Consider the following 23,312-nt stretch of genomic DNA (forward strand, 5'->3'; position numbering starts at 1 on the left):
TGGTGCACTTACTTTGTCTGGTTCTTCTGCATTCAGGGGCACAATACCATCATTGAAGATTTCCCATAAAGTGGCACCAAAGCTCCAGCAGTCAGACTCAAGAGCCAAGTTCCTCGGGTCAGAAACACATTCTGGAGCCAGCCATGGAATCCTCTCTTGCAACACTGCAAATAAATATTGTAAATGCTGCAAGATAAATATTACTAGCAGGACTGGACTTAGAGCAACGCACACTATGCACAAGCCAAGGGTGTAACTATGTCTCATGGAGCTATGTCTCTAAAACTTAAAAAACAAACAAAATACAGAACCTAGGCTCCTCACCTCAAGCTAGGACTTTTAAATATTTAGTATATAATAGGAAGGTGCTGGAGGGGTTGTGGCAAGTCAAATTAACCCTCCGCACACTCGCATGCCAATTCTCATGCAAATTCTTTCACACAACTCATGCAGGAACCAATGCTATCCCTACAGTGACGTTGAAAGCTGGGGTCTTTGTTATAAGAATAAAGTCTCTTTCAGTCACATACACTGCATAGAGGTTTACCATGTTAGTATGTGTCCTAACTCTGGCCCTGTAACACCCATAGTACATGCAAGCATTCAGTGCATTAAGCCTATCTAGACATTAGGAGCACATACCCTTACGTCCTCACCTGGGACAGATAGTGCATCAAACTAATCCCACAAGGGAGCTACCAAAATACATAAATATGTACCATGCACACACCAGCATAAGCTGTGTATGCTGACAAAGGTCACTGACACAATCTAACACTGGGAGTCTCACCTCTACGCGGTGTACGTGACTATGCAAGAGACTTTATTCTTGTAATGGAGACCCCAGCTTTAAACCTCGCTGTAGGTATAGCGTTGCTTCCTGCATGAGTTGTGTCAAATAATCTGTATGAGAATGTGCATGCAAAAGTGTGAGAAGTGTTAATTGACCTTGCTATTAAACTTTTAAGAAGCCCCTTTTCCTAGATTCAGACTCCCCATCCCCCCCCCCCCCCCCCGCCATTCCCAGGAGTAAGGAAGAGCTGTATATCTTCCTTCCTGATCCTCCACCAGAACTCCCCTTCTGTGTTCGCCTAGGCTGAGTCTGTTCATCTAGACCCACAGATTAGAACAGCAGCAGTGACAGCTGGGGCTTACCTCTAACACTGTCAGGTCTGGCACTCCCTCTGCAGCCACTAGGTGTCCTCTGGTCTCTGAGTTTCTCTGCGTGCCACTTGACTTCTCACAATGTACGGGAGTCTAAATGGGCCCATACACCTAACGATTTTCCCACCGATATACAGCAGATTCGATCACTGTGATCGAATCTGCTATGAAATCGTTGCCCAAACGCTTGATTTCCGTCCGAAATCAATCATTCCCGTCGAGCCGTCCGTGCGGAAGATTTTTCTTGATCGCCGGCGGGTCGGGAGTACGTCGATAGCAGCATTCGAATGTCCGACGACCGATGCAATACATTACCTGCTCCAGCCGGCGCGTGTCCCCGCTGTCACCGATGTCTTTTTCTCCGCTGGGTTCCGCGTTCCGGTCCGGCTGGCTTCACTTCCTGTCCCGGCAGAAAGTTTAAACAGTAGAGCCCCCTCTACTGTTTAAACTTCCCCGGACAGAAAGAAGTGAAGGCAGCCAGACCGGAACGCAGAACCCAGCGGAGAAGAAGACATCGGTGACAGCGGGGACACGCGCCGGCCGGAGCAGGTAATGTATGCGGGGGGAAGGGGGGGGAAGGCAGCGGCAGCTCCACCACAGATTGTGATCGGTTTCAGGCTGAAATCGGTTCACAATCTGTTTGCAGTAAAGGCAGCCATACGATCCCTCTCGGTTGGTCGAATCTGATGGCAAATTGACCAGTGTATGGCCACCTTTAGAGAAAGATAGAGACCAGAACAAAGCTAGTGGCTGCAGCGAGAGCACCCGAGAAACCTGATGGTGGAAGAGGTAAGCCCCAGCCATCAAAGTCACTGCAGAGATCTGTGGGTCTGGATGAGCAGACACAAACATGGCAGCACAGGAGGGGAAGAAAACAGTAAGAAGCCGAGGCCTCGCGCCCCTTTCCCCCCACAATCACAGTGGCTTCTACCCCATAATTACACGACTAGCAAGAGCCCAAAAGCGTAATTGTGTTGAGTGGCATCGGCCACTAGTTTTAAAACCTACATTGGTTATACTACTTGGATGGACAGGCGGGATGTGCAGTTCTATCCAGCTTGCCCATCCGGCTTTCTATGCTCTGGAGGTGGCAAAATAATTGAGATTATGTGACCAGACTGGTAATAAGTCAATATAGGTACAGTATGTGACTGCTGCATTACAACTGAGTGCTTTGTAACAGATTAGGGACCTCTCAAGGTACATATAGATTTTTGTTGCTCGAATTTGTAACTAAAATACATGAAAAGGCAATGCTTACTCAGCAAGCGGCACCTGCTATTTATCGGGTCTGCAGAGAAAAGCCAGTCAGCCAAATCTAGCACAGACTGAACTTAAATACACTATCTCTCATATGCTACAAGGAAACCTTTAGTTTTCAGTCACGGGGGCAGCGTGGGCAGCTAGACTCAAGGCAGTGGCATAGCAATAGGGGGTGCAGAGGTTGCCACTGTGCTGGGGCCTTTGGGCCAGAGGGACCCTCCCTCTACTGCAGTATTAGCTCTCTATTGGTCCTTTACAGGAAATATTTACTTCTATGGATTCTTTGAATAGTAGTGAGAATTAACAAACTGTTCCCCATCCCCTTCTTGCATCTCTGACACTGTAGTTGCTATTGGCAGGTTTTGGTGTGCCATATCAATTGTTATGTATAGAGTGCTTGAGGGGGCCCAGTGTAAAACTTGCATTGGAGCCCAAAACTCCTTAGCTACGCCACTGACTCCAGGCCCCGATCTACCACTAGTATGCGACCGGTTTGAATTTGTAGCTACAAGCTGTAATTCCAAAATAACTTAAAAGTCATGAGAAACATTCCTTATTTCTCAGTTATATAACATTTTTATTATATACAAAGTAGGGATATTGGCTGTATGGCTGAAGTAATTTAAATGCACGCTACTTACTTCCTTTCTCTAGGACTTTAACGCTCACACCACGGTCACTGAGTTTAATAAAAGGAGAAGTATCCTGGTCACCTTCACGGCTCAGAAGGATTTTCTTAGCTGAAATATTTCCATGGACCAGTTGCTTATCTTCCTGAAGTAGATTCAATGGACATGGAAAACAAAAGCACAAGGGCCCATATGCAATTAACTTTTTCTCCTGAGTTTTCTCCTAGGTGATATTTTTAAACTTGTCAATAACATGCCTTAGAAAGGAAGAAAATACTCAAAATAATTTTGGTAGTATTCTTTTCACTTACTTTCAGGTACCTTTTTAGCTGAGAAGTGCTGGAAAGTTATTTTAAATCAAAGATGAAAAATGATCTCCTATGAGAAAGCTCAGGTGAAAAAGCGAATTGCATGTGGCCTAATAAGTCCATAACAGGAAGAGGGATTTTAGAGAACACTGGATTGTAAATAGTAGCAAGATGTAAGGCCCTGTTCACACTTGTAATCACAAATCATGATCGCAATTGGCCAGTGATTGCAATAACGATTTTGCATTACTTTTTTTTTCTGCAAATTTTCAGGGACTGCGTTTTGCGATTCTCATTCTAGTGAATGACAATCATGACGCAAACTCCGGGAAAATACTGCATGCAGCGTTTGTGATTGGCGATAAGGTTTACCCATAGGCTTACTTGTGCAGTGCTTGGGCAGCAGCGCTGTGCTGATCACCAGAGATCAGAAAAGTGTAAATCGCGGGCAAAAAGCGGCCAAGTGTGATTGGGCCCTTAGGGTATTGATTCCCTATTAAAAGCCTAAATTATTGATTTACAATCAGCAGTGTACTTTTTCAGCAAACCGTTATATAGAAACATTTTGAAACAATATTGCCTTTCTACAGCAAATTTGAATATAAAAATCAGCATATGTAGAGTAGTAGTATTTCATCGGCAGCGCCCCTGAGGACAGCAAGGACCACCCACTCATCCCACTCATCCCACACCTCTCACATCTCTTCACAGCTGCAGAGTCAGCCAGGCTTAACAGGGTCTTTATTCCTCACTGTTTCCACCAAGCCCATTCCCGTAGCTATGGTTTCCCTAGATAGGCCCTTATCCAATTTACGTTTTCACCAGAGTTTTTTCCTAGGAGATAATATTTAGTCTTATCTAAAAATAACTTTTCAGCCCTTAGCAATTGATAAGATATAAAAAACTAGATGAAGTAATATTAAACTTGTTTTGGCTATTTTCTTGCATGCTGGGACCTTTAAAGTTATTTTATTAATAAGGAGAGAAAATGTTCATGGAGAAAACTAAAGAGAAAAGTGAGCGAATAGGATATTGGTCATAGTAGGTAGGGACAGCAGGCATTTCACTCATCCCTGTTGTATTGGAATATTTGCACTGGCTCCTAATGCTGTTGAGCACATACTGGCAGGTTGACCTGAAAAACTTTTATTAGTTCTGAACTGAAAACAACAACAGTGCAGGTGGTTTACCAAAGCAAATGTAGAATAAACAAATCACTAAGTTGGTATTAAACATCAAATCAGGTGTTGAAGAACAAAAACTAAAACTATGCAATAATGCAACTTTATCAGACAATAACTGTTTCATATATTTAATTAGTTTGACAGACATACCATATAGCAGAGAGCATATGCCAGCTGCTTGACAACTTTAAGTTTCCAGCTGACAGCAACAGGACCCATCTGTCGCTGTCTCCTTAGGTAGAGATCTAATGCACCCAGTGGTATAAACTCCTGCACCATGATAACTAGTAAACAATAAAAAAAGGCATTGTAATACTATTAACGACTATAAACTCATCACAATATGATGCTCAGTCTGATACAACTGCAATACAGTATGTTTTGAAAATGTGCATAGGCACTCCAAAAAATAAATATCTTTGTCAAGGAGCTGGAGTATTGAACCCCTTTGCACCCTATTTCCTACTGTTTATCATACGTTATCTGTATGGAGGAGGGTTAAATACAAATATAATATCAGAGTTTTGCTTCAAGGCTGACTGACCTGTTGAGGAAACCTGATTATCAGCCTGGTTTGGACCATTTTAGCTTTCCTAAACAGAGATCAGTCTCAAACAGCCATACCTACTAAATATATCATTTTGTGTCTTTCTAAAACTCAGGGTGATATGATATCACAATTTCTGAACTTGAACAAATTTGTCTGTCAGAACCCACTAGGAAGGCAATTCTGTCTCCCCTCCAGTGTATCCAGAACCAAGCCACGGAAGGTTGAACATAAATGCCAACACTAATGGGAGTTAGATGTACAAGATAGTCTATATATTCTGCCTAAGTAAGATAACAGGTCCCTGATGTGTCATCCATGACGAAACGCATAGGGTACAGCTGGAGACACGCTGGACACTGTACAGACTAGGAGGATTACTGGGGATCTGATTTGGAAGACGTGCTGGTGTGTCTGACTGCAGCGGACCACCTGTGATCCTTGGGATTGGTTCTGTTTTCTTTGGTGTGGGTTGAACCTCCTCTAAGATTATGTGATCACAGTGGGTGTTCTGACCCATTACAGACTCAGGCGCTATGTGCACCTGTTTGGATTGTTTTCTAGGGTGACTATACAGTATCTCCGAGGATTGGCCCCTATGACACCAAATGGAATCTTCAACCTGACTTTGGGAAGTGTTTACGTCAAGAGCACTGCTTGTTCTTGGGACTTATATTGATCCCATTTTAGAAACAATAATAAAATATCACTGGTTCATCACACCAGTTGCTTGACTTTTAAAGTGCTATGGAACCCACCAATGAAGTGATTAGGATTCCAAAGCTGCTCACTCAGTCCAGACATTGTTTTAATTTGACGCTTTGGCTTAAAAATGAAATCCATGTGCTGTATATGTTGGTGCTTTATAAATTAATAATAATAATAATAATAATAATTGGTGCAGTTAAATGATGAGATCTCAGATTTGCACATTCTCCTTTATGCCTTTGTGCTGGCTGCTGTATCTTATGTCAGCCACACATTTATAGATTGCCAATTGCCATCCTGTGTGGCAAAAATATACATCCCTCTCTAATGTAAATAAGATCAGAGAGGGATATTATTACTTCCAGGAAAATGTATAAATTGTACTTTTCATACTGATAATTTTTTGATCTGTGTCGATGGGAAAAACATGCTGAAAATAATTAATCCCAAAAATATACTGAATTTGAAAAGTTACATTTCACTGCAAAATTGATTTTGTGGGGAGAAGCTGAATCATTTATGTCTACTCTGCCCATAACATGATGTGTGAAGTGTAATCAAATGGGTGGTGGAGGAGCTCAGTCAAAAAGAGGAACTTCTGTGTGCCCAAGCCAAAGGTCTCAGTACCAATGAGATCCATAAGCCATATATACGAGAAAGGCTGGCACCACAATAATAGTAGTAAAAAAATTAGCTCTTTATTAAAATGTCATTAAAATGACATAATAGTCAATGTAAAAATAGGCTATGGTGATGAAAGCCCGCTGTTTCGAGCTGGAAAGCTCTTTTTCAAGCCACTCAGCCTCAGTAAAGTCAACTGCAATGTATGCTTATATAGTTACAGACTATCACATCAACCAAACACTTCAAACTTGCAATAGCCAATCAAATCGTCCAAAGGAAGGAGCGGACCTGATGGTGAACAGGTCTTATCTTACTTTTCTGGTGCCAGCCTTTCTTGTGTACATAATAATCTGAATAATAATAATCCGAACATTTATATAGCGCTTTTCTCCTGTCGGACTCAAAGCGCTCCAGAGCTGCAGCCACTGGGACGTGCTCAGGCGGCCACCCTGCAGTGTTAGGGAGTCTTGCCTTGAACTCCTTACTGAATAGGTACTGACCCTAGCCAGGATTCAAACCCTGGTCTCCCATGTCAAAGGCAGAGCCCTTAACCAGTACTCTGTTCAGCCACTACTACATGATGTGTGAAGTGAATGTTGGCTTTATCAACAGAAATACTTTAAACTGCAGTATAGTAAATCCACCACAAGATGTCACTGTCTGTAAAATAAAGTGATTATCTCTATGGTATTATGTTTTCCTGTATTCCTGATGGTGGTGCATGCTTTATCTCTGCATGTTTTTCTTCAATAAAGAGTTCTAACTAGTTATACTGAGTGCCTATCTGCATGTACCCACCACTCTGCTCCATCAGTGAACGCAGTTCCCTTTCTCTGTACTTCACGTTGTGTCAGTGCTGGTCGTAATGGAAAAATCTATGCTTACGGATCATTACGCGTAATTTTACGCTATTACGCATTACGCAATTACGGTTCCGGCGTAGGAAATTATCTACGGTTCATCACTGTAATTACGCGTTAACTTACGCAGTTACGCGTAAGGATACCGTAATGTAGGCGCTTACGCTACGATGTTACGCGTAGTGCCGTAATACCCATTAATGCATACTTTTTGACGCATACGGACGATGTGTACGCAATAGCCGTCAATGTGACAGCTATTGCGTACACATCATTCGTATGCGTCAAAACGTACGCTTATACTGAAGGGCGGGAGAAGATACTATTGGTTGCTTAGGATGTTGACTGATTGCCTACTCTTAGAAAAGGGGAGTTTTTACGTTAGTAATTACGCGTAAAATTACGCGTAAGTCTTCGTAAAAATTACGCATACCTAGCAATTACGGTAGACAGCGTATTTACAATACCACTTAACTGCTTACGCGTAAATAATTACGCATAAGACCGTAAGTTACACGTAGCGCTTACGCGTAAATTTACATTGAATTATGATGCGTAATTACGCTCATGCGTAATTTCGGCCCAGCACTGCGTTGTGTCTGGACAAAAGCAGAAGTGCAGCATAATTTTTATCTATCATGAAATTAAATTCAAGTTCTTATTATGATTAAGTAGTGACATGTGCAGATCTAGAGGAAGCTGTACACAGGCGTCAGTCAGATTAACAACTGTTATTTCTCTATTGTAAATATCACAGACGTCACTCTCTATTATAAATGAGAGAAAAATGACCTGTCTAATTTGTTCTAGTAACTAATAAAAAACAAAACCTCTTTCTCTCACTATTATGTCCCGTTTGTAAACCGGGAATAAGTATTGCCCTGTACTGTATGATGATCTTGCTGAAGAGGAAGAGAAGTTAAAGCCAGCAGTGAACAGGTTTATGTACATTAGAACCATGGCAAATTTGAATGAGCAGTGTGAAAGTCTTTGAAGTTGAACACTTACTCTGTTTGCCCACACAGACTCCATGCAGCAGGACTTGGTGTTTGTGAGATAGCTGGTTCATTATACTGGCTGCTTCTAAGAAAGACTGCAGTGTGAAAATTAGAAAAGGAAATAGATTAGTATGGTGATAAAATGAGAGCTTTGTGAGGTGGCTTACGTTACACAATATTAAAGCAGCGTAAAGAATTTCTGAACATAGTAATAAGTAAATCGGATGACACGTATTTCTGTAAAAGGGGTACTTAAAGTCCACGGGGTTGATTCACTAAACAGAGCTATTTCATAATACTCATGCTATTTCTTAACAATCCTGCTATTTCACAACACTCATGCTATTTCATAACGCCCATACTTACGTTTGGTAGTGACATCATAAAGGGCGTTAGGAAAGTGTGCGCATAATTCAATACACCAGTAAATAATTATGTGCATAATCAATTGCGCTCAGTGTGTAATTAAATTCCCTTCTGTTTCTAATGTAATTATTAAAGAAACACTGAAGTCTGCAAAAATGTAGCTTTTTATTACAAAAACCTGTTCAACATTATTGCCCTAACTAAAACACTGCATCCCGTTGCTGAACTCTAACAAATCCCCCCAAACTACCCTCTCTAAATCCACGATTTTCTTGGTCATGGATTTTGCTGCCCCGGGAGGCAGAGCTTTCAGCTGCAGCTCTGCCTCCATGCGTGTCTATCAGCACGTATCTCCACCGCCCCTCTCCGTGAAAGAAGGGGAGGGCAGAGGCGGAGATACTCACTGATAGACGCGTGTAGAGGCAGAGCTGCAGCTGAAAGCTCTGCCTTTCACGGAAGCGCTCCCCGCAGTGTGCCCCAGGGAGTTTGGGGGGATTTAGTTAGATTTCAGCCACAGGGATGCAGCGTTTCAGTTAGGGCAATAATGTTGAACAGGTTTTAGCAATAAAAAGCTGAATTTTCTGAGACTTCAGAGTCTCTTTAAGTGTTTGTATGTATTCTGCTATTTTGCCATTGTTATTTTGCTTTGTTTGGAATGGAGCAGGAGCAGAGAGGCCAGCAACTGAGGTGCAGCCTCAGAACCAACCCAAATTAATTATACCATCAAAATTCACAGTATGCATTCATCATAACACAAACATTACACAGCACACACCACAAGTCACACTACACAGCACAGGTTACATTACCCACAGGGATTTAATAATAATAATAAAAAAAAAAACATTATGGTTGCTTGACATTGTACATATAAGGAACACTATTTAATAACTAATTTAAAAAACAAACAGAAAAAATTAAGGGACACATACAAACAAATTACGCTTACTTGCCCAGTCAAAAACTATTCTGAAGCAGGTGCTGATGAGCAAAGCTTTTATAGGCAAAAACAGCTGACAAATATTAAAGGACAACTGTAGCAAGAGTGATATGGAGGCTGCCATATTTATTTCCTGTTAAACAATACCAGTTGCCTGGCTGTCCTGCTGATCTATTTGGCTTCAGTAGTGTCTGAATCACACCAAAAACAAGCATGCATCTAATCTTGTCAGATCTGATATTAATATCAGAAACACCTGATCTGCTGCATGCTTGTTCAGGGTCTATGGCTAAAAGTATTAGAGGCAGAGGAGCAGCAGGATAGCCAGGCAACTGGTATTGCTTAAAAGGAAATAAATATGGCAGTCTCCATATTCCTCTTGCTACAGTTGTTCTTGAGGCTAGGAGCACACATAGCAGAGCAGGGTTTTTTTTGCGTTTTTCCTCATTTACATTTTTTTTTGCGTTTTTCACATGTTTTTGGTACGTTTGCATTTCTATTTCCGCATATGCGTTTTATGAGCGTTTTGCGGCTGTTTTTACACGATTGCGGTATGCATTAACCACTTAAGGACTGCAGTCATAAAACCCCTTAAGGACCAGAGCCTTTTTTTCCATTCGGACCACTGCAGCTTTCACGGTTTATTGCTCGGTCATACAACCTACCACCTAAATGAATTTTACCTCCTTTTCTTGTCACTAATACAGCTTTCTTTTGGTGCTATTTTATTGCTGCTGCGAGTTTTACTTTTTATTATATTCATCAAAAAAGACATGAATTTTGTCAAAAAAATGACTTTTTTAACTTTCTGTGCTGACTTTTTCAAATAAAGTAAAATTTCCTATACATTTGAGCGCGAAAGTTATTCTGCTACATGTCTTTGATTAAAAAAAACCCATTCAGTGTATATTTATTGGATTGGGTAAAAGTTATAGCGTTTACAAACTATGGTGCAAAAAGTGAATTTTCCCATTTTCAAGCATCTCTGACTTTTCTGCGCACCTGTCAGGTTTCATGAGGGGCTAAAATTCCAGGATAGTACAAATACCCCCCAAATGACCCCATTTTGGAAAGAAGACATCCCAAAGTATTCAGTGAGAGGCATGGTGAGTAGAGTTGGGCCGAACCTCCGATTTTAGGTTCGCGAACCTGGTTCGCGAACTTCCGCGGAAGGTTCGGTTCGCGTTAAAGTTCGCGAACCGCAATAGACTTCAATGGGGATGCGAACTTTGAAAAAAAAAAATAATTATGCTGGCCACAAAAGTGATGGAAAAGATGTTTCAAGGGGTCTAACACCTGGAGGGGGGCATGGCGGAGTGGGATACATGCCAAAAGTCCCGGGGAAAAATCTGGATTTGACGCAAAGCAGCGTTTTAAGGGCAGAAATCACATTGAATGCTAAATGACAGGCCTAAAGTGCTTTCAAACATCTTGCATGTGTATACATCAATCAGGTAGTGTAATTAAGGTACTGCTTCACACCGACACACCAAACTCACCGTGTAACGCACCGCAAACAGCTGTTTGTGTAGTGACGGCCGTGATGGACTGGTGCGCACCATGGCGAGAGTGCAGGTTTTGGTGGCTTTACAGTCCATATGGTCGCCTGGCTGATGTAGCTGAATGACAGAACAGTGACTGTCCAGCTGATCAAATTTGGTCTGACCACAATGAGGCAACGACCTTATTATCGTGGGTGTGCCCCCCGAGACACTCATCTAGGCGCCGGTCATTGCTTCATTGTGATACGCAAGCCCCTTCACCACGGCAAGGTAATGATCACGAAGGGGAATGGGCGCATGTACATGCCTTTTCTTTTGTTGTTGCAGCTGCCCGCAGTGCAGCCAGAAAAATTAGGCAGTCATGTACACGCACCAGAAAAATTATTACAGCGGCCGCTGCTAGCAGCGGCCTAAAAAATTCAGCAATCCGCCTGGAGTCCCGGACCCTGTTGGTGGTGGTGGAGAAGGTAGTCAAGCGGTCTGCAGGCAGACATGCTGTGTGGAGGGACTGGGAGCGACTTAGTCTTCTTGGGGCAGGCCAGGCAGCCAGTCACACGGCGTGCAGGCAGAGATGCTGTGTGTGCGGGGACTGACTTAGTCTTGGGGCGGGCAGCAGCCCTCCGGGATCCATGCCTCATTCATTTTGATAAAGGTGAGGTACTTAACACTTTTGTGACTTAGGCGACTTCTCTTCTCTTTGACAATGCCTCCAGCTGCGCTGAAGGTCCTTTCTGACAGGACGCTTGCGGCAGGGCAGGAGAGAAGTTGGATGGCAAATTGGGACAGCTCTGGCCACAGGTCAAGCCTGCGCACCCAGTAGTTCAAGGGTTCCTCATCGCTGTTCACAGCAGTGTCTACATCCACACTTAAGGCCAGGTAGTCGGCTACCTACCGTTCCAGGCGTTGGTGGAGGGTGGATCCGGAAGGGCTACGGCGAGGCGTTGGACTAAAGAACGTCCGCATGTCCGACATCACCATGAGATCGCTGGAGCGTCCTGTCTTTGACTGCGTGGACACGGGAGGAGGATTAGTGGCAGTGGTACCTTGCTGGCGTTGTGCCGTCACATCACCCTTAAAGGCATTGTAAAGCATAGTTGACAGCTGGTTCTGCATGTGCTGCATCCTTTCCACCTTTCGGTGAGTTGGTAACAGGTCCGCCACTTTGTGCCTGTACCGAGGGTCTAGTAGTGTGGCCACCCAGTACAGCTCATTCCCCTTGAGGTTTTTATACGGGGGTCCCTCAACAGGCAGGACAGCATAAAAGACGACATCTGGACAAAGTCGGATCCAGTACCCTCCATCTCCTCTTGCTCTTCCTCAGTGACGTCAGATAAGTCAACCTCCTCCCCCCAGCCGCGAACAATACCACGGGAAGGTTGAGCAGCACAAGCCCCTTGCGATGCCTGCTGAGGTTGTTCTCCTGCCGCTGTCCCCTCCTCCTCCTCCTCCTCCTCCTCCTCCTCCCCCAAAGAAACACCTTGCTCATCATCCTCTGAGTCTGACTCGTCTTCTGCACACGACTTCTCTTCTTCCTCCTCCTCCCCCCTCTGTGCTGCCGCAGGTGTTGAGGAAACAGCTGGGTCTGATGAAAATTGGTCCCATGCCTGTTCCTGCCGTAACGGTTCCTGGTCACGCTCATTCACAGCTTCATCCGCCACTCTACGCACAGCACGCTCCAAGAAGTAAGCGTAGGGAATTAAGTCGCTGATGGTGCCCTCACTGCGGCTCACCAGGTTGGTCACCTCCTCAAACGGCCGCATGAGCCTGCATGCATTTTCCATCAGTGTCCAGTTGTCGGGCCAGAACATCCCCATCTTCCCAGACTGTTTCATTCTACTGTAGTTGTAGAGGTAGTGGGTCACGGCTTTCTTCTGTTCTAGCAGGCGGGAGAACATGAGCAGGGTCGAGTTCCAGCGAGTCGGGCTATCGCAAATGAGGCGTCTCACCGGCATGTTGTTTTTGCGCTGAATTTCCGCAAAGCGTGCCATGGCTGTGTAAGACCGCCTCAAATGCCCACAGAACTTCCTGGCCTGCTTCAGGACATTCGCTAAGCCAGGGTACTTTGCCACAAATCTTTGAACCACTAGATTCATGACATGTGCCATGCAGGGTATGTGTGTCAGCTTCCCCATATGCAAAGCGGCAAGCAGATTGCTGCCGTTGTCGCACACCACGTTGCCTATCTCCAGGTGGTGCGGGGTCAGCCACTCATCCACCTGTTTCTTAAGAGCAGCCAGGAGAGCTGCTCCAGTGTGACTCTCCGCTTTGAGACAAGACATGTCTAAGATGGCGTGACACCGTCTTACCTGGCATGCAGCATAGGCCCTGCGGAGCTGGGGCTGTGTAGCTGGAGAGGAGAACTGCCACTCAGCCAAGGAGGAGGAGGACAGCGAAGAGCATGTAGCAGGAGGAGAGGAGGTGGCAGGAGGCCTGCCTGCAAGCCGTGGAGGTGTCACAATTTGGTCCGCTGCGCCCTGCTTGCCATCGTTCACCACCAGGTTCACCCAATGGGCTGTGTAGGTAATGTAGCGGCCCTGCCTGTGCTTGGCAGACCAGGCATCCGTGGTCAGGTGTACCCTTGACCCAACGCTCTTCGCAAGAGATGACACCACTTGCCTCTCAACTTCACGGTGCAGTTGGGGTATGGCCTTTCTCGAAAAATAAGTGCGGCCTGGCATCTTCCACTGCGGTGTTCCGATGGCCACAAATTTACGGAAGGCCTCAGAGTCCACCAGCCGGTATGGTAACAGCTGCCGAGCTAACAGTTCCGCCACGCCAGCTGTCAGACGCCGGGCAAGGGGGTGACTGGCCGAAATTGGCTTCTTCCGCTCAAACATTTCCTTCACGGACACCTGACTGCTGCTGTGGGCAGAGGAGCAGGAACCGCTCAAGGGCAGAGGCGGAGTGGAGGAGGGTGCCTGTGAAGGTGGAAGGGAGAAAGCGGCAGAAGCAGATAATGCACCTGATGGAGGAGGAAGAGGAGAAGGAGGGTGGCTTTGCTTTTGTGTGCTGCTGCTGCTTTTGCTCAGGTGGCCATCCCATTGCTGTTTGTGCCTTTTCTCCAGGTGCCTTCGTAAGGCACTTGTCCCTACGTGAGTGTTGGCCTTTCCACGGCTCAATTTTTGTTGGCAGAGCGAACAGATGGCTTTGGTCCGATCTGAGGCACACACATTAAAAAATTTCCACACCGCTGAGCCACCCTGGGATGTGGGCACTATGGGGACCGTCACCTCAGCAGCTGATGCTGAAGGGCAAGTTGGCTGGCTGTACATAGGTGGCGATACATGGTGCCGGACTCTGCCACCAGCTGTTTCTGACGAAGAGCTGCCCCAGCTTCTTTCAGCAACTTCTCTCCTCCTACTACTCTCTGACTCCCCCTCTGAACTGTCCCCCTCTTCATCTCCTCTATTGGGAACATACAGAGGATCCCTATCATCGTCATCATCGTAATCATCCTGCCCAGCTTCGCTTGCCTCAGACAAATCCAAACATGCACCATCAGTAGGTCCTTCATCCTCCTTACACGTTACATCCATAGTGTTGCCGGGTAACTCAAATATATGAGCTGGTGAAAATTCATCTGGCTGTAACAACAATGGCTGTGCATCAGTGATTTCAACACTAAATAATTCTTGCGAAGTGTCAAATGCAGCGGAAGTGGTGCTAGTAGTAGCGCTGGTGGCTGAGCAAGATGAGGTGTTCTGTGTCGCTAAATACTCAACCACGTCCTGACAATCTTGGGAGGTGATGGGACGTGCCTTCTTCCGAGCACTGTACTGTGGGCCAGGTCCACACGAAATTACATTTACACGACCTCGCGCAGATCTGCCGGGTGGCCTTCCTCTGGCTCTGGCACTACCTCTTCCTCTACCTGTTCTGTCCATATCGGGTATGCACGGAGTGGTATATCACACTGCGTGCACTCACGTAGGTAGGTGGGTTCACTTAACTGCACAGGTATGCGCACTGATGCGGTGGGTTCACTGAACAGAACAGGTATACAGTGGCGGGTTCACAGAACAGGTATGCAGTGGCAGGTTCACTGAACACAACAGGTATGCAGTGGCAGGTTCACTGAACACAACAGGTATGCAGTGGCGGGTTCACTGAACAGGTATACAGTGGCGGGTTCACTGAACAGAACAGGTATGCAGTGGCGGGTTCACTAAACAGAACAGGTATACAGTGGCGGGTTCACTAAACAGAACAGGTATACAGTGGCGGGTTCACAGAACAGGTATGCCGTGGCAGGTTCACTGAACACAACAGGTATGCAGTGGCGGGTTCACTGAACAGGTATACAGTGGCGGGTCCACTGAACAGAACAGGTATGCAGTGGCGGGTTCACGAAACAGAACAGGTATACAGTGGCGGGTTCACTAAACAGAACAGGTATACAGTGGCGGGTTCACTAAACAGAACAGGTATACAGTGGCGGGTTCACAGAACAGGTATGCAGTGGTGGGTTCACAGCACAGGTATGCAGTGGTGGGTTCAATGAACAGGTATACAGTGGCGGGTCCACTGAACAGAACAGGTATGCAGTGGCAGGTTCACTGAACAGGTATACAGTGGCGGGTCCACTGAACAGAACAGGTATGCAGTGGCGGGTTCACTGAACAGGTATGCAGTGGTGGGTTCACAGAACAGGTATGCAGTGGTGGGTTCACAGCACAGGTATGCAGTGGTGGGTTCAATGAACAGGTATGCAGTGGCGGGTCCACTGAACAGAACAGGTATGCAGTGGCAGGTTCACTGAACAGGTATGCAGTGGTGGGTTCACAGCACAGGTATGCAGTGGTGGGTTCACTGAACAGGTATGCAGTGGTGGGTTCACAGCACAGGTATGCAGTGGTGGGTTCACAGCACAGGTATGCAGTGGTGGGTTCACAGCACAGGTATGCAGTGGTGGGTTCACAGAACAGGTATGCAGCCAGACAGGAACAAGTTAAGCCTAACTAATCTTTCCCTGAGAGACAGTCTGCAGCAGCTCGCCCTACTCTCACTAACGCAGGCAGCACACGAGTGACCGTAATGGCCGCCGCTGCCTGCCTTATATAAGGGGGGGTGGGGCTCCAGGGGCTAGTGTAGCCTAATTGGCTACACTGGGCCTGCTGACTGTGATGTAGAGGGTCAAAGTTGACCCTCCATGTGCATTATGGGGCGAACCGAACTTCCGCAAAGGTTCGCCTGCGGGACGCGAACGCGAACCACTGAAGTTCGCATGGAACCGTTCGCAGGCGAACCGTTCGGCCCAACTCTAATGGTGAGTTCATTGAAGATTTTATTTTTTGTCACAAGTTAGCGGAAAATGACACTTTGTGACAGAAAAAAAAAAAAAAAAAAAAGTTTCCATTTCTTCTAACTTGCGACAAAAAAAATGAAATCTGCCACGGACTCACTATGCTCCTCTCTGAATACCTTGAAGTGTCTACTTTCCAAAATGGGGTCATTTGTGGGGTGTGTTCACTGTCCTGGCATTTTGGGGGGTGCCTAATTGTAAGCACCCCTGTAAAGCCTAAAGATGCTCATTGGACTTTGGGCCCCTTAGCGCAGTTAGGCTGCAAAAAAGTGCCACACATGTGGTATTGCCGTACTCAGGAGAAGTAGTATAATGTGTTTTGGGGTGTATTTTTACACATACCCATGCTGGGTGGGAGAAATATCTCCGTAAATGACAATTTTTTTATTTTTTTTACACACAATTGTCAATTTATAGAGATATTTCTCCCACTCAGCATGGGTATGTGGAAAAATACACCCCAAAACACATTATACTACTTCTCCTGAGTACGGCGATACCACATGTGTGGCACTTTTTTGCACCCTAACTGCGCTAAGGGGCCCAAAGTCCAATGAGTACCTTTAGGATTTCACAGGTCATTTTGAGAAATTTCGTTTCAAGACTGCTCCTCACGGTTTAGGGCCCCTAAAATGCCAAGACAGTATAGGAATCCCACAAATTACCCCATTTTAGAAAGAAGACACCCCAAGGTATTCCATTAGGAGTATGGTGAGTTCATAGAAGATTTTTTTTTTTGTCACAAGTTAGCGAAAATTGATTTTAATTGTTTTTTTTCACAAAGTGTCATTTTCCGCTAACTTGTGACAAAAATAAAATCTTCTATGAACTCACCATACTCCTAACGGAATACCTTGGGGTGTCTTCTTTTTAAAATGGGGTCATTTGTGGGGTTCCTATACTGCCCTGGCATTTTAGGGGCCCTAAACCGTGAGGAGTAGTCTTGAAACCAAATGTCGCAAAATGACCTGTGAAATCCTAAAGGTACTCATTGGACTTTGGGCCCCTTAGCGCACTTAGGGTGCAAAAAAGTGCCACACATGTGGTACCGCCGTACTCAGGAGAAGTAGTATAATGTGTTTTGGGGTGTATTTTTACACATACAGATGCTAGGTGGGAGAAATATCTCTGTAAATGACAATTATTTGATTTTTTTTACTCACAATTGTCCATTTACAGAGAGATTTCTCCCACCCAGCATGGGTATGTATAAAAATACACCCCAAAACACATTATACTACTTCTTCTGAGTACGGCGATACCACATGTGTGACACTTTTTTGCAACCTAGGTGCGCTAAGGGGCCTAACGTCCTATTCACAGGTCATTTTGAGGCATTTGGATTCTAGACTACTCCTCACGGTTTAGGGCCCCTAAAATGCCAGGGCAGTATAGGAACCCCACAAGTGACCCCATTTTAGAAAGAAGACACCCCAAGGTATTCCGTTAGGGGTATGGTGAGTTCATAGAAGATTTTATTTTTTGTCACAAGTTAGTGAAAAATGACACTTTGTGAAAAAAACAATAAAAATCCAATTTCCGCTAACTTTTGACAAAAAATAAAATCTTCTATGAACTCATCATACACCTAACAGAATACCTTGGGGTGTCTTCTTTCTAGAATGGGGTCATTTGTGGGGTTCCAATACTGCCCTGGCATTTTAGGGGCCCTAAACCGTGAGGAGTAGTCTTGAACCCAAATGTCTCAAAATGACCTGTGAAATCCTAAAGGTACTCATTGGACTTTGGGCCCCTTAGCACAGTTAGGCTGCAAAAAAGTGTCACACATGTGGTATCGCCGTATTTAGAAGAAGAAGTATAATGTGTTTTGTGGTGTATTTTTACATATAACCATGCTGGGTGGGAGAAATATCTCTGTAAATGACACATTTTTGATTTTTTTTTACACACAATTGTCCATTTACAGAGAGATTTCTCCCACCCAGCATGGTTATGTGTAAAAATACACCACAAAACACATTATACTACTTCTCCTGAGTATGGCGATACTACATGTGTGACACTTTTTTGCAGCCTAGGTGCGCTAAGGGGCCCAACGTCCTATTCACAGGTCATTTTGAGGCATTTGTTTTCTAGACTACTCCCCACGGTTTAGGGCCCCTAAAATGCCAGGGCAGTATAGGAACCCCACAAGTGACCCCATTTTAGAAAGAAGACACCCCAAGGTATTCCGTTAGGGGTATGGTGAGTTCATAGAAGATTTTATTTTTTGTCACAAGTTAGTGAAAAATGACACTTTGTGAAAAAAAACAATAAAAATTCAATTTCCGCTAACTTTTGACAAAAAATAAAATCTTCTATGAACTCATCATACACCTAACAGAATACCTTGGGGTGTCTTCTTTCTAAAATGGGGTCACTTGTGGGGTTCCTATACTGCCCTGGCATTTTACGGGTCCAAAACTGTGAGTAGTCTGGAAACCAAATTTCTCAAAATGACTGTTCAGGGGTATAAGCATCTGCAAATTTTGATGACAGGTGGTCTATGAGGGGGCAAATTTTGTGGAAACGGTCATAAGCAGGGTGGCCTCTTAGATGACAGGATGTATTGGGCCTGATCTGATGGATAGGAGTGCTAGGGGGGTGACAGGAGGTGATTGATGGGTGTCTCAGGGGGCGGTTAGAGGGGAAAATAGATGCAATCAATGCACTGGGGAGGTGATCGGAAGGGGGTCTGAGGGGATCTGAGGGTTTGGCCGAGTGATCAGGAGCCCACACGGGGCAAATTAGGGCCTGATCTGATGGGTAGGTGTGCTAGGGGGTGACAGGAGGTGATTTATGGGTGTCTCAAGGTGTGATTAGAGGGGGGAAATAGATGCAAGCAATGCACTAGCGAGGTGATCAGGGCTGGGGTCTGAGGGCGTTCTGAGGTGTGGGCGGGTGATTGGGTGCCTGCAAGGGGCAGATTAGGGTCTAATCTGATGGGTAACAGTGACAGGTGGTGATAGGGGGTGATTGATGGGTAATTAGTGGGTGTTTAGAGGAGAGAAGAGATGTAAACACTGCACTTGGGCGGTGATCTGATGTCGTATCTGCGGGCGATCTATTGGTGTGGGTGGGTGATCAGATTGCCCGCAAGGGGCAGGTTAGGGGCTGATTGATGGGTGGCAGTGACAGGGGGTGATTGATGGGTGGCAATGACAGGGGGTGATTGATGGGTGATTGACAGGTGATCAGTGGGTTATTACAGGGAATAACAGATGTAAATATTGCACTGGCGAATTGATAAGGCGGGGGTCTGAGGGCAATCTGAGCGTGTGGGCGGGTGATTGGGTGCCCGCAAGGGTCTAATCTGATGGGTAACAGTGACAGGTGGTGATAGGGGGTGATTGATGGGTGATTGATGGGTAATTAGTGGGTGTTTAGAGGAGAGAATAGATGTAAACAATGGATTTGGGAGGTGATCTGATGTCGGATCTGCGGGTGATCTATTGGTGTGGGTGGGTGATCAGATTGCCCGCAAGGGGCAGGTTAGGGGCTGATTGATGGGTGGCAGTGACAGGGGGTGATTGATGGGTGGCAGTGACAGGGGGTGATTGACAGGTGATCAGTGGGTTATTACAGGGAAGAACGGATGTAAATAATGCACTGGCGAATTGATAAGGGGGGGTTTGAGGGCAATCTGAGCGTGTGGGCGGGTGATTGGGTGCCCGCAAGGGTCTAATCTGATGGGTAACAGTGACAGGTGGTGATAGGGGGTGATTGATGGGTGATTGATGGGTAATTAGTGGGTGTTTAGAGGAGAGAATAGATGTAAACAAGGGATTTGGGAGGTGATCTGATGTCGGATCTGCGGGCGATCTATTGGTGTGGGTGGGTGATCAGATTGCCCGCAAGGGGCAGGTTAGGGGCTGATTGATGGGTGGCAGTGACAGGGGGTGATTGATGGGTGGCAGTGACAGGGGGTGATTGACAGGTGATCAGTGGGTTATTACAGGGAAGAACGGATGTAAATAATGCACTGGCGAATTGATAAGGGGGGGTTTGAGGGCAATCTGAGCGTGTGGGCGGGTGATTGGGTGCCCGCAAGGGTCTAATCTGATGGGTAACAGTGACAGGTGGTGATAGGGGGTGATTGATGGGTGATTGATGGGTAATTAGTGGGTGTTTAGAGGAGAGAATAGATGTAAACAATGAATTTGGGAGGTGATCTGATGTCGGATCTGCGGGCGATCTATTGGCGTGGGTGGGTGATCAGATTGCCCGCAAGGGGCAGGTTAGGGGCTGATTGATGGGTGGCAGTGACAGGGGGTGATTGATGGGTGGCAATGACAGGGGGTGATTGATGGGTGATTGACAGGTGATCAGTGGGTTATTACAGGGAATAACAGATGTAAATATTGCACTGGCGAATTGATAAGGCGGGGGTCTGAGGGCAATCTGAGCGTGTGGGCGGGTGATTGGGTGCCCGCAAGGGTCTAATCTGATGGGTAACAGTGACAGGTGGTGATAGGGGGTGATTGATGGGTGATTGATGGGTAATTAGTGGGTGTTTAGAGGAGAGAATAGATGTAAACAATGGATTTGGGAGGTGATCTTATGTCGGATCTGCGGGCGATCTATTGGTGTGGGTGGGTGATCAGATTGCCCGCAAGGGGCAGGTTAGGGGCTGATTGATGGGTGGCAGTGACAGGGGGTGATTGATGGGTGGCAGTGACAGGGGGTGATTGACAGGTGATCAGTGGGTTATTACAGGGAAGAACGGATGTAAATAATGCACTGGCGAATTGATAAGGCGGGGGTCTGAGGGCAATCTGAGCGTGTGGGCGGGTGATTGGGTGCCTGCAAGGGGCAGATTAGGGTCTAATCTGATGGGTAACAGTGACAGGTGGTGATAGGGGGTGATTGATGGGTAATTAGTGGGTGTTTAGAGGAGAGAAGAGATGTAAACACTGCACTTGGGAGGTGATCTGATGTCGGATCTGCGGGCGATCTATTGGTGTGGGTGGGTGATCAGATTGCCCGCAAGGGGCAGGTTAGGGGCTGATTGATGGGTGGCAGTGACAGGGGGTGATTGATGGGTGGCAATGACAGGGGGTGATTGATGGGTGATTGACAGGTGATCAGTGGGTTATTACAGGGAATAACAGATGTAAATATTGCACTGGCGAATTGATAAGGCGGGGGTCTGAGGGCAATCTGAGCGTGTGGGCGGGTGATTGGGTGCCCGCAAGGGTCTAATCTGATGGGTAACAGTGACAGGTGGTGATAGGGGGTGATTGATGGGTGATTGATGGGTAATTAGTGGGTGTTTAGAGGAGAGAATAGATGTAAACAATGGATTTGGGAGGTGATCTGATGTCGGATCTGCGGGCGATCTATTGGTGTGGGTGGGTGATCAGATTGCCCGCAAGGGGCAGGTTAGGGGCTGATTGATGGGTGGCAGTGACAGGGGGTGATTGATGGGTGGCAGTGACAGGGGGTGATTGACAGGTGATCAGTGGGTTATTACAGGGAAGAACGGATGTAAATAATGCACTGGCGAATTGATAAGGCGGGGGTCTGAGGGCAATCTGAGCAAGTGGGCGGGTGATTGGGTGCCTGCAAGGGGCAGATTAGGGTCTAATCTGATGGGTAACAGTGACAGGTGGTGATAGGGGGTGATTGATGGGTAATTAGTGGGTGTTTAGAGGAGAGAAGAGATGTAAACACTGCACTTGGGAGGTGATCTGATGTCGGATCTGCGGGCGATCTATTGGTGTGGGTGGGTGATCAGATTGCCCGCAAGGGGCAGGTTAGGGGCTGATTGATGGGTGGCAGTGACAGGGGGTGATTGATGGGTGGCAATGACAGGGGGTGATTGATGGGTGATTGACAGGTGATCAGTGGGTTATTACAGGGAATAACAGATGTAAATATTGCACTGGCGAATTGATAAGGCGGGGGTCTGAGGGCAATCTGAGCGTGTGGGCGGGTGATTGGGTGCCCGCAAGGGTCTAATCTGATGGGTAACAGTGACAGGTGGTGATAGGGGGTGATTGATGGGTGATTGATGGGTAATTAGTGGGTGTTTAGAGGAGAGAATAGATGTAAACAATGGATTTGGGAGGTGATCTGATGTCGGATCTGCGGGCGATCTATTGGTGTGGGTGGGTGATCAGATTGCCCGCAAGGGGCAGGTTAGGGGCTGATTGATGGGTGGCAGTGACAGGGGGTGATTGATGGGTGGCAATGACAGGGGGTGATTGATGGGTGATTGACAGGTGATCAGTGGGTTATTACAGGGAATAACAGATGTAAATATTGCACTGGCGAATTGATAAGGCGGGGGTCTGAGGGCAATCTGAGCGTGTGGGCGGGTGATTGGGTGCCCGCAAGGGTCTAATCTGATGGGTAACAGTGACAGGTGGTGATAGGGGGTGATTGATGGGTGATTGATGGGTAATTAGTGGGTGTTTAGAGGAGAGAATAGATGTAAACAATGGATTTGGCAGGTGATCTGATGTCGGATCTGCGGGCGATCTATTGGTGTGGGTGGGTGATCAGATTGCCCGCAAGGGGCAGGTTAGGGGCTGATCGATGGGTGGCAGTGACAGGGGGTGATTGATGGGTGGCAGTGACAGGGGGTGATTGACAGGTGATCAGTGGGTTATTACAGGGAAGAACGGATGTAAATAATGCACTGGCGAATTGATAAGGGGGGGGTTTGAGGGCAATCTGAGCGTGTGGGCGGGTGATTGGGTGCCCGCAAGGGTCTAATCTGATGGGTAAAAGTGACAGGTGGTGATAGGGGGTGATTGATGGGTGATTGATGGGTAATTAGTGGGTGTTTAGAGGAGAGAATAGATGTAAACAATGGATTTGGGAGGTGATCTGATGTCGGATCTGCGGGCGATCTATTGGTGTGGGTGGGTGATCAGATTGCCCGCAAGGGGCAGGTTAGGGGCTGATTGATG

The 23,312-nt window shown here is 46.3% G+C and overlaps 1 protein-coding gene across 1 annotated transcript in view; it reads right to left on the bottom strand.

Annotated features, from left to right (window-relative positions):
- The window catches only part of JAK3 (Janus kinase 3), a 161,378-nt gene that overhangs the window by 45,586 nt on the left and 92,480 nt on the right, over positions 1–23,312 (bottom strand). Inside the window, exons 13-16 of the mRNA XM_068234112.1 lie at positions 8,296–8,380; positions 4,699–4,832; positions 3,069–3,201; positions 13–164 (exon numbers count right to left, since the gene is read on the bottom strand). Of these exons, the coding sequence (XP_068090213.1) occupies positions 13–164; positions 3,069–3,201; positions 4,699–4,832; positions 8,296–8,380 (504 nt within the window). The remainder of the gene's footprint in view (positions 1–12; positions 165–3,068; positions 3,202–4,698; positions 4,833–8,295; positions 8,381–23,312) is intronic.

The sequence above is a fragment of the Hyperolius riggenbachi genome, chromosome 1 (genome assembly GCF_040937935.1).
Source record: "Hyperolius riggenbachi isolate aHypRig1 chromosome 1, aHypRig1.pri, whole genome shotgun sequence".
Classification (NCBI taxonomy): Eukaryota; Metazoa; Chordata; class Amphibia; order Anura; family Hyperoliidae; genus Hyperolius; species Hyperolius riggenbachi.